General features: G+C 43.8%; 1 protein-coding gene across 1 annotated transcript; it reads right to left on the reverse strand.

The window, feature by feature from the left end:
- Positions 1–13,037: 13,037 nt before the first annotated feature.
- On the reverse strand, positions 13,038–13,580 carry LOC145407103 (uncharacterized). The gene has a single exon (XM_080278124.1). The coding sequence runs from the start codon at positions 13,578–13,580 to the stop codon at positions 13,038–13,040; it is 543 nt and encodes a 180-aa protein (XP_080134250.1).
- Positions 13,581–14,511: the final 931 nt, after the last annotated feature.

A 14,511-nucleotide genomic window follows, 5' to 3' on the forward strand; every position in this document is an offset into this window, starting at 1 on the left:
TTACTTTTTGACAGAACTCTAGATTTTTCAATCATTTAACATTTCATTTATTCACAGTACACAGAATTTTCTCCACAACGAATTTTATACAGGCACATATACCTCAGTTAGCCAACAAATGTTATTACTCTTTACATCTCACTCCTCCCCAACATCAGTGAAACTTAACATCCTGGACGAGTTGGTAACCCTTTTGAAAGACGGTTCATCTGACAAAACATTTTTACCACCTACATTACACTTGAAATCCTTCACTCCTGAATGAATTATCAGGTGCTGAGTGAGATTACGCTTCCTACCAAACAGTTCGCCACATTCAGTACACTCGTGGGCATATAGGGCTTTCTCCGAGCACATCAGGCGAGGGAGTTTGCCTTGGGGACTTAGGGTGCTCTCCGAGCTCACCTGGCGCAGGAGAGCTCTAGGCCGTGCCCAGAAGAAACTTTACGCCCGACTCCATCGATACACTATATACCAAGAGAAAAATCACGACTATTGTCCTTTCACAAGATAAATTCACTAAACAATTACATAATCAAAAGAACTAATCGCTGTGTTTTGTGTAAATGGTGAGTGCACAATGTAAATCCTAACGAACTTTGCTAGGGCAGTTACAATATGGCGGTTAGAGGGAGTTTTTGAGGTGGCGTTTTCACAGCATCTGTACGTGACACGGAGACAAAACTGAGACTGAGTCTCACTACAACTTAGGTCACAACGGCACACATAATATCACTGAACTTTCACAACGCCAGTATGAACAAGGGGGAAGGGAAGAAAACAGAGTAATGAAACTCATCTGTACGTGGCACAGAGACAAAACTAAGAGTGAGCCAGGAGCTGGCCAACACCCCCTCTGCTACACTTCTAAGCGGGAAACTAAGCGACTTGGATGACGTGTAGGGTACTTTTGCTTTACCCTATATGAGGGTCACAATTCTAAACTTCTGATTCTGAACGGATGCAGATCTTAATTTTCTTTACTCTCAATCTGACAGGGAAAATTTAGTTATTCTAATTATCCCACACAAAGAGTCGTAAGTTGAATCAACAGCGGTTGCTAGCATCCTCTCGGCAGAGGAATACATTACCCAACTATTACGTCATGTCCTCGGGTACCAGCTAACTAAAATTTTTAACGGCTTTCCCCCTCTATACGATATTATTTCTTCTATAAGCATGTTAATCGACAACATTATGACTTTACCATGATTGCATCAGATCTGATTTAATAGAAAATGAGTACAGACGATACGCCACTCAAATACCCCACGTATACCTCGAGCAAAGCTTCACCTACAACATGTACAAATATTCTTAAGGACTAGCACAACATAAATGAGATTTATGATCTTACAGCTACAGAAATAATAATAAAAAGAACATGTATTAACTACTAGGTACAAACATGTTTCTATACCTTAAGCCTAGAATGGATTAGGGTAAACACTTACAAATGTATGGCTTACGTACTAAAGCCTTAACTTACATGACTCTCTCATGTTTTGTCTCTTGTGGCATTACAAACTACCTTCCGTAAAATTAAAAAGGAATGTAGCTTCCCTTGCATTATTTTACAAAACCTTTAATGGCAAATGTCTATTGAAGTTGTATCCACTGTGCCAATTCATCATGCCTTCACCCGTGCCACACAAGCATATGGTAGCTCTCATGACTTGACTGACACTATATCATATTGCAGAATTCTGCCGATCAAAATTCGTTATTCCTCGTACAATATCTCCTAGAATTTGTTTTCCCAGATTAGTTTCCTGCAGAAACTTCAACCCGCAGTAGTTCAAGTCAAACTGTAATAGATTTTTAATGAAAGGAGGACACCTCTTATTTGGTGTTTGTATTTAAAGAAATTACTTTTTCCATCGTCAGTTCACCATTTTTTTCTTTATAGTATTCATGTACCTCTTCAAAACGAGAGACCTAAAATAAGGTTAAGAAAGAAGTTTTAAGATAATGGGTAATGGTGAGTGAGAGGGTAAGTGGATGACAGTGAAAGAGAACAGGAGAGCAATAGAATATAAACAGCGTAAGGAAGCTTCGAGGGGGTTTGTAGTAAGAGATGGGGGAAATACGGTGAAAATGGGAAGTTGGAGAGAATAATAGATGAACAAGGGCGACTGAAGGATAAGGAGAGTGACTGGGTGATGACACTGAAGCAAAAGAGAAGTAAAGTGGCGAAGTAGAGGATCTTAGGTTAGTGTGTGCGAGTGACGATGATGAAAAAGGATAGTAAGAGTGAATTGGTAAGGAAGGGTAAATTAGATAACCGTGGTGCATGAAGGACCGAAACAGAGGTGGAGGACGGGATAGAAAGTCTCTGCTAATTTGAATGATATTGCTTATTGGTAACATGAACGAATTATAAAATAAGTTATTCCGATGAGGTTATAACAAAGAAAATAAAACATAGGCAACGTAACGCTGTTGCAACCCCCATCTGACCAAGCACATACCACCTCCCTGCACACCTAATCAAGCGCATTACGGCCCTCAAGCCCCCCCCCCTTCTGTATAACACAGAGACATTAAAACTTAAAAATTTTTAGCACTTTATCCACGGTATTAATGAAGTTACGAGCAGACCTGATGAAATTATGACTTTTTTTTTTCTTTTAGGCAACAAGTTTTCATGATTACATAATAGGTACAGTCATGAAACTTCGTTCAGAATTAAATAAATACATGATCACTCATCAGGTACAATTTGTTCCTCCAAGGTTTAATAGTTGCAAAGATTTAATAGAAAAAAATGCTTTAAAATAATCAGTTTTATGCATTTTTGCTGTTTCATAATATTATATAATTTCATGGCATTCTAACTACTAGAAAACACAAGAAGGTATATTAACACCTACTCATGGAGAGTTTGAGGCCTGTCCCTGGATTAGTTTCTGAGCCCTTGCCCGGAATCGAAGAAGTTATGTTGATTTAGTTTTTCATTACTTCATCATCATCATCATCCGGACCTCTTTTCCCACCTTAGGGCAGGGTGAGGAGTAGCAATGTCCAGACAGCCCCATTGCCCAGTCCAATGGGCCACGCTTCCATTCACTCATCATTCAAGCCTCCGGAATCCTGGCTCTATCGGATACTCCAAAAACATTCAGCACGCTGTGTAGCTTCACATAAACGTATCCGATAGAGTAAATCCGGACGCTGCCACGTTAAAAAAGGGTACCAAATCCCTGATCATGCACTTCTCCTCACAACATTCATCCATCCAGCTCAGTCTCTTGTCATTTCCCTAGCCTCACGGACTTCCAAACCTCTCTTCTTTCACACATTCATCCACCATAACTCTCCACCTTCTCCTTGGCCTACCTCGCCTCCTCCCTCCTTCAAGTTCGCTCAGATATACCTTTTTCACCACTTGATTGTTATCCATTTTGTCCACATGACCATACCATCTCAGGACACTCTCTTAGATTCTGGTGTCCACCGACTTCCTCACTCCACACCTTTCACGAATCACATTACTTCGTATCCTATCCACCCTCTGTACTCCACACACATTTCTCAGCAGTCCCATCTCCACTGCTCTTACTCTTGATTTTTCATTTTCATGCCACACCATAGTCTCACATGCATATTTTAAAGTTGGCACTAACACTCCTTCATGTAAGTCTCGTGTAGCTGCCACATTCAAACCTCTGTTTCTTATCAAGGTCTCAGGCATTTGAACTCTCTCAATTCCAGTCTCTCTCCATTCACCGTAACATCGCACTAGGAGTCACTTTCTCTCTCAGTAACCATCACTTTACTCTTTTCTACATTTACTCTCAAGGCACGACGCTCACAGACATCAGCAAAACTCTGCACTAGCCTACAGGTTCTTCGGTGTCAGTGTGTACGTGAAGGTATACATGTGGGTGAATGTGTGCGTAATTATCTATGAATGGATGTATGTGGTTTTATGCCAGTGTGGAAATGCCTCTCTCTCTCTCTCTCTCTCTCTCTTAGCTCATCAGGGTCTTTATTACCTCACACTCTGATGACACGAATTCTCACCTTGACACACTGGATAATTCAGTTTCAGAGGACATGTCGGCTCTGGCAAACTCGGCTCAAATGTACTCCTGGATAATTCGGCTAACTGGCAAACTTGACTCGGTGGATGAAAATGGTGAAGTTAGATCATTGGGCGCATTTATATTTTATTCTTTTTTTCGATTCATTTGCTAGCGAGACTAAGAGCTGAGAAATGGAGGGAGGGAGGGAAGAAAGCTATAAGAGGAAGGAAGGAAAGAGGGAGGGACGGAAGAAAAATGTAAGAGGGAGACAGAGAGGAAAGACGGAAAAATAGGCAGGAAGGATTAAGAGGAGGGAGAAAAAAACGAATGGAGGAAGAGAGGGATGGAGGGAGGACGGAAGAAGTGAGTGTGGGGTAGAGGAGGGTGATATTTGAGTCGGGAAGTAAAGAGAAGGAGGGGAGAGGAGGGGGAAGATGAGGGGGAGGATGGGGTAGGGGAAAAGAGGGAGGGAGGGAGGGAGAAAGAGACGGGTTATGAAAGGGTGACTGGAGAATGTGTGAGGAAGAGAGTAGGGAGGAAGGGAGAAAATGTTAAATTTGTGAGTTGCGTATGAGAGAGAGAGAGAGAGAGAGAGAGAGAGAGAGAGAGAGAGAGAGAGAGAGAGAGAGAGAGAGGAGTGTATTATCGCAATGGATTAATTTCTGCTCTTTTGTTGTGTCTGCTTTGTGGCGAGGGGAGGGGAAGGGAGGGGAAGGGAAGAGAGGGGAGGGGAAGGGAGGGGAAGGGAAGAGAGGGGAGGGGAAGGGAGGGGAAGGGAAGAGAGGGGAGGGGAAGGGAGGGGAAGGGAAGAGAGGGGAGGGGAAGGGAAGAGAGGGGAGGGGGAAGAGAATGGTTGAAAGAACGAAGAAAATTTATAAGAGCGAGAACAGGGGAAAAGGGACGAGGAAAAATTTACTGAAAAATTGAAAATGGGAAGGAAAAAGAAAGATGATGAAGGAGAGAAATAAGAGAGGGAGGGAAGGGAAAAAGAGAAAGAAGGAGAAGGGAAGGAAGAGGAAAGGAAAAAGAGGGAGAAGGGAAGGAAGAGGAAAGGAGAAAGAGGAAGAAGGGAAGGAAGAGGAATGGAGGAAGAGGAAGAAGGGAAGGAAGAGGAATGGAGGAAGAAGGGGAAAGGAAGGAAGATGAAAGGAGAAAGAAAGGGAAAGGAAGGAAGATGAAAGGAGAAAGAAGGGGAAGGGAAGGAAGAACGAAGGTGAAAGTGAGATAAGGAAAGGTAGAGGAGAGACATGGAAGAGGAAAGTGAAATGAAGGAGGGTAAAAGAAATGACTAAAAGACAGGGCAAAAGACAGAGATCATGAGTGAGAACAATGAGAGAAGAAGTAAGAGCGAGAGAGCAAAGAGGTCTAATCTCACTGGACTTATTTCTCCTTGTTGTGTGTACTTTGTGGAGAGAGAGAGAGAGAGAGAGAGAGACTAATTAATGACGTGTGTGTGTGTGTGTGTGTGTGTGTGTGTGTGTCCAGGTGAGGGCATTGGCTAGGACGCCATGTTATTTGTTTAGGTAAATATCGTGGTGTTTACAAAGGAAATGTTTTTTGTTAGTTATAATCTCCAGACGCATAGTAGATGTTTAGTGCTTTATTGTTTATGTTGATGTTCATTGATGTTTATATAGTGATGGTTGGTATGAGTGATGTTTAGTGCTTCTATGTTGATGTTGATGTTCATTGATTTTATATTGTGATGGTTGGTACGAGTGATGTTTAGTGCTTTTATGTTGATGTTGATGTTAATTGATGTTTATGTAGTGATGGTTGGTATGAGTGATGTTTAGTGCTTTTATCTTGATGTTGATGTTCATTGATTTTATATTGTGATGGTTGGTATGAGTGATGTTTTGTGCTTTGATGTTTATGTTGATGTTAATTGATGTTTATGTAGTGATGGTTAGTATGAGTGATGTTTAGTGCTTTTATGTTGATGTTGATGTTCATTGATTTTATATTGTGATGGTTGGTATGAGTGATGTTTAGTGCTTTTATGTTGATGTTGATGTTAATTGATGTTTATATAGTGATGGTTGGTATGAGTGATGTTTAGTGCTTTTATGTTGATGTTGATGTTAACTGATGTTTATGTAGTGATGGTTAGTATGAGTGATGTTTAGTGCTTTGATGCTGATGATGGTAATTGATGTTTATATAGTGATGGTTGGTATAAGTGATGTTTAGTGCTTTGATACTGATGATGGTAATTGATGTTTATATTGTGATGGTTGATATGAGTGATGTTAGTCTGATTAATTTTTATTTGTTGGACTATATGCATGAGTTTTATTTAAATATTTTGTATGTTGTCCAGTTTGTAGCCATTTGCCTCCTTTACCACGCTGACCACTCCTGACGGGATTGAGGCGAGTGGCAATAGATGGATAGATAGACAGAACACCCTGACCACCCCTTAAGAGTGTGAGGCGACTGGCAATAGATAGATAGATAGATAGATGGATAGATTGACCACCCTGACCACCCCTGATGGGATTGAGGAGACCGGCAATAGACAGAGAGACAGATAGATACATAAATCACCCTGACCACCCCTGATGGAATTGAGGCGACTGGCAGTAGACAGATAGATAAATATAGATAGAATACCCTGACCACTCCTTACGGGATTGGGGCGACTGGCAATAGACAGATAGATAGATAGATAGATGGATGGATAGATGGGTAAATAGACAGATAGAACACCTTGACCATCCATTACGGGATTGAGACCTCTGGCTGTAGATAGATAGACAGATGGATAAATAGACAGATAAATAGATTGACAGAGTAAGGACAGGACGGGTAAAGCCAGTAGGACACAACGGGTAAACCCAGCAGGACAGGTTGGGTCAACCCGGTAGATGACACTTAACACACAAGATAACACACAGAGAGAACCATTGTGCCTGGATGACTCAGAAGACTCCCCTCCTCCTCCTCCTCTTCCGCCTCCTCATTTTATCGACCTTGCCGTCAGCCGACCTGTCGTGATCCAGCCCTTCGTCACACGGTGCATCGTACTCCTGCAGCGGTGGACTGTCCGGCTCTAGGTCAGGGTCAACGGAGTCCCAGGCCATCCCATCGCTCTGTTGGCCGGCCGGCCAGTGCTCTTCATCCAAGTGCATTTTGTTTTCTTCCCAGGCCACTGCCTGGCCGTGTTCACTGGGCGAAGAGACGTGCTCTTCATCCCAGTTCCAGGGCCTGGAGGTGACCTCGTACCAGGGCACGGTGGGCCCCACATTACTGGCCCAGGGCACACAGCAGCCACTGGACCAGAGCAGACCATGGCCATTGGTGTGGCCCTCCTGGCAATCCCCAGTCTGGGTGCCGGTGTCGTGGCTGTCCCGGTCCCCGGTGAGGCTGCCGGAGTCACTGCTTTCCTGGTCCCCAGTTGGAGCACCATCCCGGTCGCCTGGAGAAGCCCCGTCGGCATTACTACTATGGCAGACGTGGTTTTGCTGCGGTGTGGGGTGAGTGTGGGAAGGTGAGGCCTCACCTGGGATGGTAAGGGGGGGGTGAGGGTGGGCGTGGGGTGGTTGAAGGATGGTAGCCTCACCATGGGTGGTGAGGGGCGGGTGAGGGTGGGCAAGGGGTGGGTGGAGGTTGGTAGCCTCACCAGGGGTGGTGAGGGGTAGGTGAGGGTGGGTGTGGGTTGGATGGAGGTTAGTACCAGGGGTGGTGAGGGGCGGGTCACGGGGGATGTTGGTGAAGGCCCCTGAGCCGGTGGGGGTACCCCTTGCCCTGGTGTCGCTGGAGGCCTTACAATCAGTGGGGGTTGGTGTATGGGTGGCCCCTGAGCCGGTGGGGGTGCCCCTCGTGGCCCTGGCGTTGGTGGGGGTGGGGATGATTGTGATAGGTCCATACAACGGGGCGTTAATATTTATCATTGGACCGTTAACTACCTGGAAGTTAATTAACATCCCAAGTGTGGTGGTGGTGGCGGTGGTCGTTCGGGCCGCTGTTTGTCGGATTAACTCCATCAAGTTACCGAACATCATTTTTTTTAATTCACTTATTTTTTAAGGGTCGCTAAGTATTGCGATATGGAATTAGTGAGAAGGAAAGGCAGGGTCGAGTCTGGAGGTGAAACAGGGATGATGATGATGATCATGATGATCATGATCATGGTGGTGGTGGTGATGACGTGATGATGATGATGATGATTGTGATGATGGTGGTAGTGGTGATGACGTAATGATGATGTTAATAATGGTGATGATGATGATGATGATGATGATGATGATGATGATGATGACGATGATCCCTGTATAATTAATCCACCAGACGATGTTATTCAGCTCAGCACCCCGCCCCCACCTCTTTATTGTTTTGTTTTCAACCAACAGAAGTGGGTCAATCGTGTAGTTTGTGGCATATACTCCCAATACTTGGTTATGTGATAGGAATGAGTCTCCTTGGTTACTAGGGAAAAATAAAAACCAGTTTCATTACACTTGCATCTGTAATCTGCTGACATTTTTATTATGCCTTTCTTATTATTGCTGTAGTCTCAGAGACTTTTACTGGAGAACCTAAATAGTGTGGAAACGATGAATATGATATTTAAGGTGGCAAATCAGAAGAGGGAAATCAGAGATATCATAGGTGAACAGTGTGTGAAGAATGATGAAGGAAAGACAGTGTTGAACAGTAGGGATATTAAAGACGCCTGAAGAAAGCATTATAACTGGTTGTTGAATGAAGAGTTTGACTGGAACAGGGAAGGTTTGGAGCCACCAGATCCAGCGTTTGTCTCTTGGCCTTTGATTGACGCTGCTACTGTAAGCAGGGCAGTAGGCAGGATGCAGATAGGGAAGACAGCAGGTGTGTCTCAGTTGACTGATGAATTGCTGAAGGCCTCAGGAGATATAGGAGTGGGGTTAGTTATTTACTTGATAAATACGAGCATATATGAATGTGTTGTCCCAGATGATTGGCTGATGAGTGTGACTGAAAATGTGTGCAAAAGGGAGCACAATGCCAGGGAAAAAAGATATTATAGAGTCATAAAGTTTTTGGACCTGATAATGAAAGTAATGGAGAGAGTGCTGAAAGGTATGATTAGAGAAATGTGAACACTGATGAGCTGCAGTTTGGGTGTATGCCAGTCAAAGGGACCACTGATGCCATATTCATTGCTCAAAGACGTCACGAAAAATATAGAGGAAAGAAGAAGGATCTGTTCTTTGTTTTTGTTGACTTAAAGATGGCCTTCGACAATCGCAATGGAGGTGGTGAAGTGGGCAATGAGAATGCACGGGATCGAAGAGTGGCTTGTTAGGGTGATTATGGCTATGTATGTGGGTGCTCGCACCCAGGTAAGAGTGAATGGAGATTTGAGTGATGAGTTTTCTGTAAATGATGGTGTGCATCAAGGGTCAGTCTTGAGCCCCTTGTTGTTTAACATGATACATGAAGCTCTCTCATGTGACTTCGGAGTTCGACTCCAGTGGAGGATGTTGTTGTTATTTTATTTTTGCGAGGAAAAAGGAACCAAAGGCCGCGAGCCCACAATTATTGTTCCTTCCAAGACAATGACAAAATACAAGAGAGAGACAAATTCAAGATCCGATCATTTCGAGATGCCTGGACACACTGCGTTTGAAAGACTGGAGATCATACGAAGCAGGAAATACAGACAGAGGGAGACAGTTCCAGAGCTGACCTGTTGCATAAATGAAGGACTGGGAGTAATGGTTCACTCTTGCATTAGAGAGTTGGGCAGAAAAGGGATGAGAGTTTGCTGCTAGGCGGGTGCTATGCGCCCGTCATAGAGGTGGAGGAGTGCATGGAGACAGTTCAGAGGAGCAGTGACCATTGAAGTAGCGATAGAACAGAGATAAAGATGCAACAGTGCTACAAAGAGACAGAGGTTGAAGGCAGTCAGCAAGAGGAGAAGAGTTAATGAGATGAAAAGCCTTTGACTCCACCCTATTGAGAAGAGCTGTATGTTGGGAGCCTCCCCACACATGAGAGATGTACTCCACACAGAGGCGGATAAAACCGGTGTATAGAGTCAACAGTTGTGCAGGAACGGAGTCGGCTTAGCACACCTAATCTCTTGGAAGCAGATTTTACAAGAGATGTATATAATATGATCTTTCCAAGATAAGTCGCGAGAAAATGAAAACCCATGCATTTTCAAGGATGATGCAGGATTAAGCTGAATGTTATTAAACATTAGTGGGTATACCTATGGAAGATTTTGTTGGGTTGACACGTGTAAAAACTGAGTCTTTGAAGCATTATAAACAACCTTTTTTTTTTTTTTACCCCAGTCAGAGATACAAGCCAAGTCAGACATTAGGTGTTCCATAGCCTCATCCCTTGTTTGTTGAAGTAACTGCTGAGATGGTCGTTCAGGGAACCGAATGGAAAGGTGAAGGGTGGAGTCATCAGCATATGAGTGGATATGGTTAGATGTACTGTTTAGATCATTGATGAATAAAAGGAAGAGAGTTGGCGATAGGACAAAGCCCTGAGGAACACCACTGTTAATAGATCTAGAAGAAGAACGATGGCCGTCTACAACAGCGTCTATAGAACGACCAGAAAGGAAGCTAGAGATGAATGCACAGATAGAAGGATAGAAACCGTAAGAGGGCAGTTTGGAAATTAAAGATTTATGCCAGACTCGATCAAAGCCTTTGAGACGTCAAGCGCAATGGCAACGCTTTCGCCAAAGTCCCGAAAGGAGGACGACCAGGAGTCTGAAAGGTAGGTGAGAAGATCGCCAGCGGATCATCCCTGACGGAACCCATACTGATGATCAGAAAGAAGGTTGTGATAGGAAAGATGTTTTAAAATTTTTCTATTAAGGATTGACTCGAAAACTTTTGAGATACAGGATGTTAAAGCAATTGAACGATAGTTAGAGGGTTCGGAATGGTCACCATTCTTTTGGACTGGCTGAATGAGAGCAAACTTCCAGCAAGATGGAAAGGTACAAATTGACAGACAAAGGCAAAAGAGTCTGACTACGCAGGGTGTAAGCACGGAAACACAGTTCTTGAGAACAACAGGAGGGACTCCATCAGGTCCTTATGCCTTATTAGTACTGAGGCCTGTGATGGCAGAAAATACATCAGCTGAAAAAATTTCAATGGCAGCCATGAGGAAGTCAGAGGGGGGAAATGATGGAGGAACAGCACCGGAATCGGCTAAGGTGGAATTGGAGGAGAAAGTCTGAGTGAAGAGATCTGCTTTATCAGTAGAAGAAATAGCCACAGAGCCATCAGAGTAGGAAAGAGGAAGGAAGGATGATGAAGTAAAGTTGTAAGAAAGGTTTTTGGCAAGGTGTCAGAAGGGACAGGAAGAATTCGAGTTGGAGAGTTGAGAGCATTTTGTGCGGATGAAATTATTTTTTGCAGAGCGAAGAACAGACTTAGCATAATTCCGGGCAGAAACAAAAAAAAAAAAAAGATGTGTTTCAGGGGTGGGTTGGTTCCAGTAACTTTTATAGGCCCTCTCCTTTTTGTGGACAGCATTAGAACAAGCGTGATTAAACCAAGGCTTTCTTGCATTAGTGAAAGGATATGAGAAAGGAATGTATGCTTCCATGTCAGATAGAATAACCTCCATAATACACAAGGCACACTCAGATGACTCCCGGCCATGGAAGCAATAATTATTCCAGGGAAAATCAAGGAAGTACTGCCTGAGGACTTCCCAATCCACAGCTCCAAAGTGCCACAAACAACGTTTCTTTGGAGGGTCCACAGGCCATACCGGAGTGATAGGACAAGTTAGGGTGATCAGGTTGTGATCGAAGGAGCCCAGTGGAGAGAAAAGATGAACAGTGTAAGCAGAAGGATTAGTTGTAAGGAAGAGGTCTAGTATGTTAGAGCTCTCTCCAAGGCAGTCAGGGATACGGGTAGGGAGCTGTATGCCGATGATTTGGTGCTGACTGCAGAGAATGAAAGGGAGGCGGAGGAAGATTTACGAAATGGAGAGATGGTATGGGACAAAAGGGCTTGAGGGAAAATGCAGATAATATTCAGAGAATGAAAGGGACGCATAGGAAGATTAACAAAATGGAGAGATGGTATGGGACACATGGGACTGAGGGTAAATGCAGAGAGAACAATGGTGATGGTATCTAGGGTTGGTGACAGTACTGTCAAAGAAGAGAGAGAGAGTGGCCATGTGAAATTTTGCCACACGGGCGTGGGAGGTAATTCCATCTTGTGCAGTGTTTGCGATAAGTAGGTGCAAAAGAGATGTAGTGGTATTACAGGTAGACTGTGAGATAATGTTGATTTCATGTGTGCTGTGTGTCGGGGAAAGCATGTCGAGATTGTCAGACGTGAAAGGACTGAGCTTGCTGGTGAGTCTGTCAAGTGAAAGGAAGTTTTTTTTTCTTTATCTGGGAGACATGTTATGTGCTGGAGGTGGGGCTGGAACTAGCTCTGTGGCTACAGTGAGGAGTGGTTGGAAAATGTTCATGGACTTGTTGCCCCTCCTAACACTGAGAGGGCTCTCTTTCCATTTACTCACCTGGTTGACTACCCCATTACAATTAACAGTATGGCTCGGTAGGAATCTGCTTTTCAAGAAGTAGGGCAACCCATACCTGCTGGCACGGCAGCCCCGTCTTATAAACATCATCATCAGAATTGACTATTGATTAGAGGTTGAATTTTGTGCCATATTCACGGTAGTTGCACTACTTGAAAGACTTCAAATTATGAATCGTAGTTATTCAGTATAATCGAACAGTATGTGACCTAGTTGTGAGTGGAGGGACTTTTTAAATGATGCAACTGAGTCAGCACTAACAGTATCATCCGACAGAGAGTTCCAGAGGTCTATACATCTGATACTGAAAAACCTGCGTCTACACTCGGCTGAAGTGCGGGGCTTGGCCACCTTGAATCTATGGCCCCTGGTGTGAGTTAATGAAGGAAGAGAAAAAAGCTCTGGCGGTGCAATTGGGGACTGGCGATGGAAGATTTTCCAGCATTTAATAAGGTCAGCTCTGATAAGTCTCCCTTTCACAGATTACAGGCCCAGGTTTTTCAGATGGTCAGCATAACTGAGTTCGGACAGGCCATTGATTTGCTTTGTCCATCTGTGTTGTACAGACTCCAGGAGCCTCAGGTCTCTGTGGTAGCCTGTATTCCATACAGTGGAGCCAAACTCCATGATGGGTTTGATGTGGGATTTGAATAAAGTCAACATAAAATCTCGGTCACGACAGAGGGTGGACTTCAATAAATCTTTTGCCAGGCCTGCTGCCTTTTTTACGGTATTTCTTATGTGTGAATGAAATTTCAGAGAACTGTCAACCAAGATACCCAAGTCTTTGTGTGTAGTTTCTACAGAGAGGCTGCTATTGTTCATGTGATAGTGCTGAAGTGCGCCAATAGAGTTCCAATCTACTGGGCCTCTCCAACATCGTAGTACAGTGCACTTGTCAAGACTGAAACGTAAACCCCAGGACTCAGTGACATTGTACACCATATCTATATCCTTCTGGCACGTACTTATATCTGCAGCTAATGAGGAACAGGTGTCTTGATGCAACTTGAGGTAAATCTTCATGTCGTCAGCAAAGAATTTGCATTTGGAGCATATGTGCTAATGGATCTTTGTATGCTGCATGTGTTATGAGCGTAATGCTGTTTGGTAGTGAGATCTGGGTAGTAAAGGAAGAGGATATTTGCAGGCTCAAATGTACAGAAATAACAATGATTAGGTGGATGTGCAGTGCGTCCTTGAGTGCGAGGCCTCGGGGGGCTAGATTCAAGAGGGAAGAGTTGAGGGGCAGGATGAGACTTGAGTGTATTGGTATTGTGATGAGGAGGGGTATATTGAGGTGGTTTGGGCATGTGGAGAGGATGGGGGATGACAGCTGGGTGCAGAAAGTGAGAAGTGTTAACGTTAGTGATAGGGTTGCAAGAGGAAGACCGAAAAAGACCTGGGATGAGGTCACTGAGCGTGACTTCAGGGATGTGGGACTGAATACGGAGGCTGCAAGAGATCGAGCAGCATGGACAGCCGGCGTTAGGTAACCAAGGCCGACGCATGTAAGCATGCTGGAGCCTTTGAAAAACGAAAAAGATTATTATTATTATTGTTATTATTATTATTATTATTATTATTATTATTTATGTGAAGCTACAGAATGTGGTGAAAGTTTTTTGGCATATCAGATAGAGCCAGGATTCCGGAGGCTTGAATCATGAGTGAATGGAACCGTGGTTCATTGGACTGGGCAAACTTGGGCTGTCTGGACGTTGCCACTCCTCACCCTGCTCTAGGGTGGGAAAGGAGGTCCGGATGATTATTATCTTCATCATTTCTTCTTCTTACTATTATTCTTATTCTTATTCTTATTATTATTATTATTATTTTCTCTTCAATCTGTCTACTGGCGACTCTACACTGAGTGACAAGACAAATGGTTTCCTGTACACCAGGAAACCATTTACTATGCCGCACTGGGTGGTAACCATATTACCAGATTATGGTG

The sequence above is a fragment of the Coenobita brevimanus genome, chromosome 72, assembly GCF_032717465.1.
Source record: "Coenobita brevimanus isolate Jiangsu-jjx chromosome 72, ASM3271746v2, whole genome shotgun sequence".
Taxonomy (NCBI): Eukaryota; Metazoa; Arthropoda; class Malacostraca; order Decapoda; family Coenobitidae; genus Coenobita; species Coenobita brevimanus.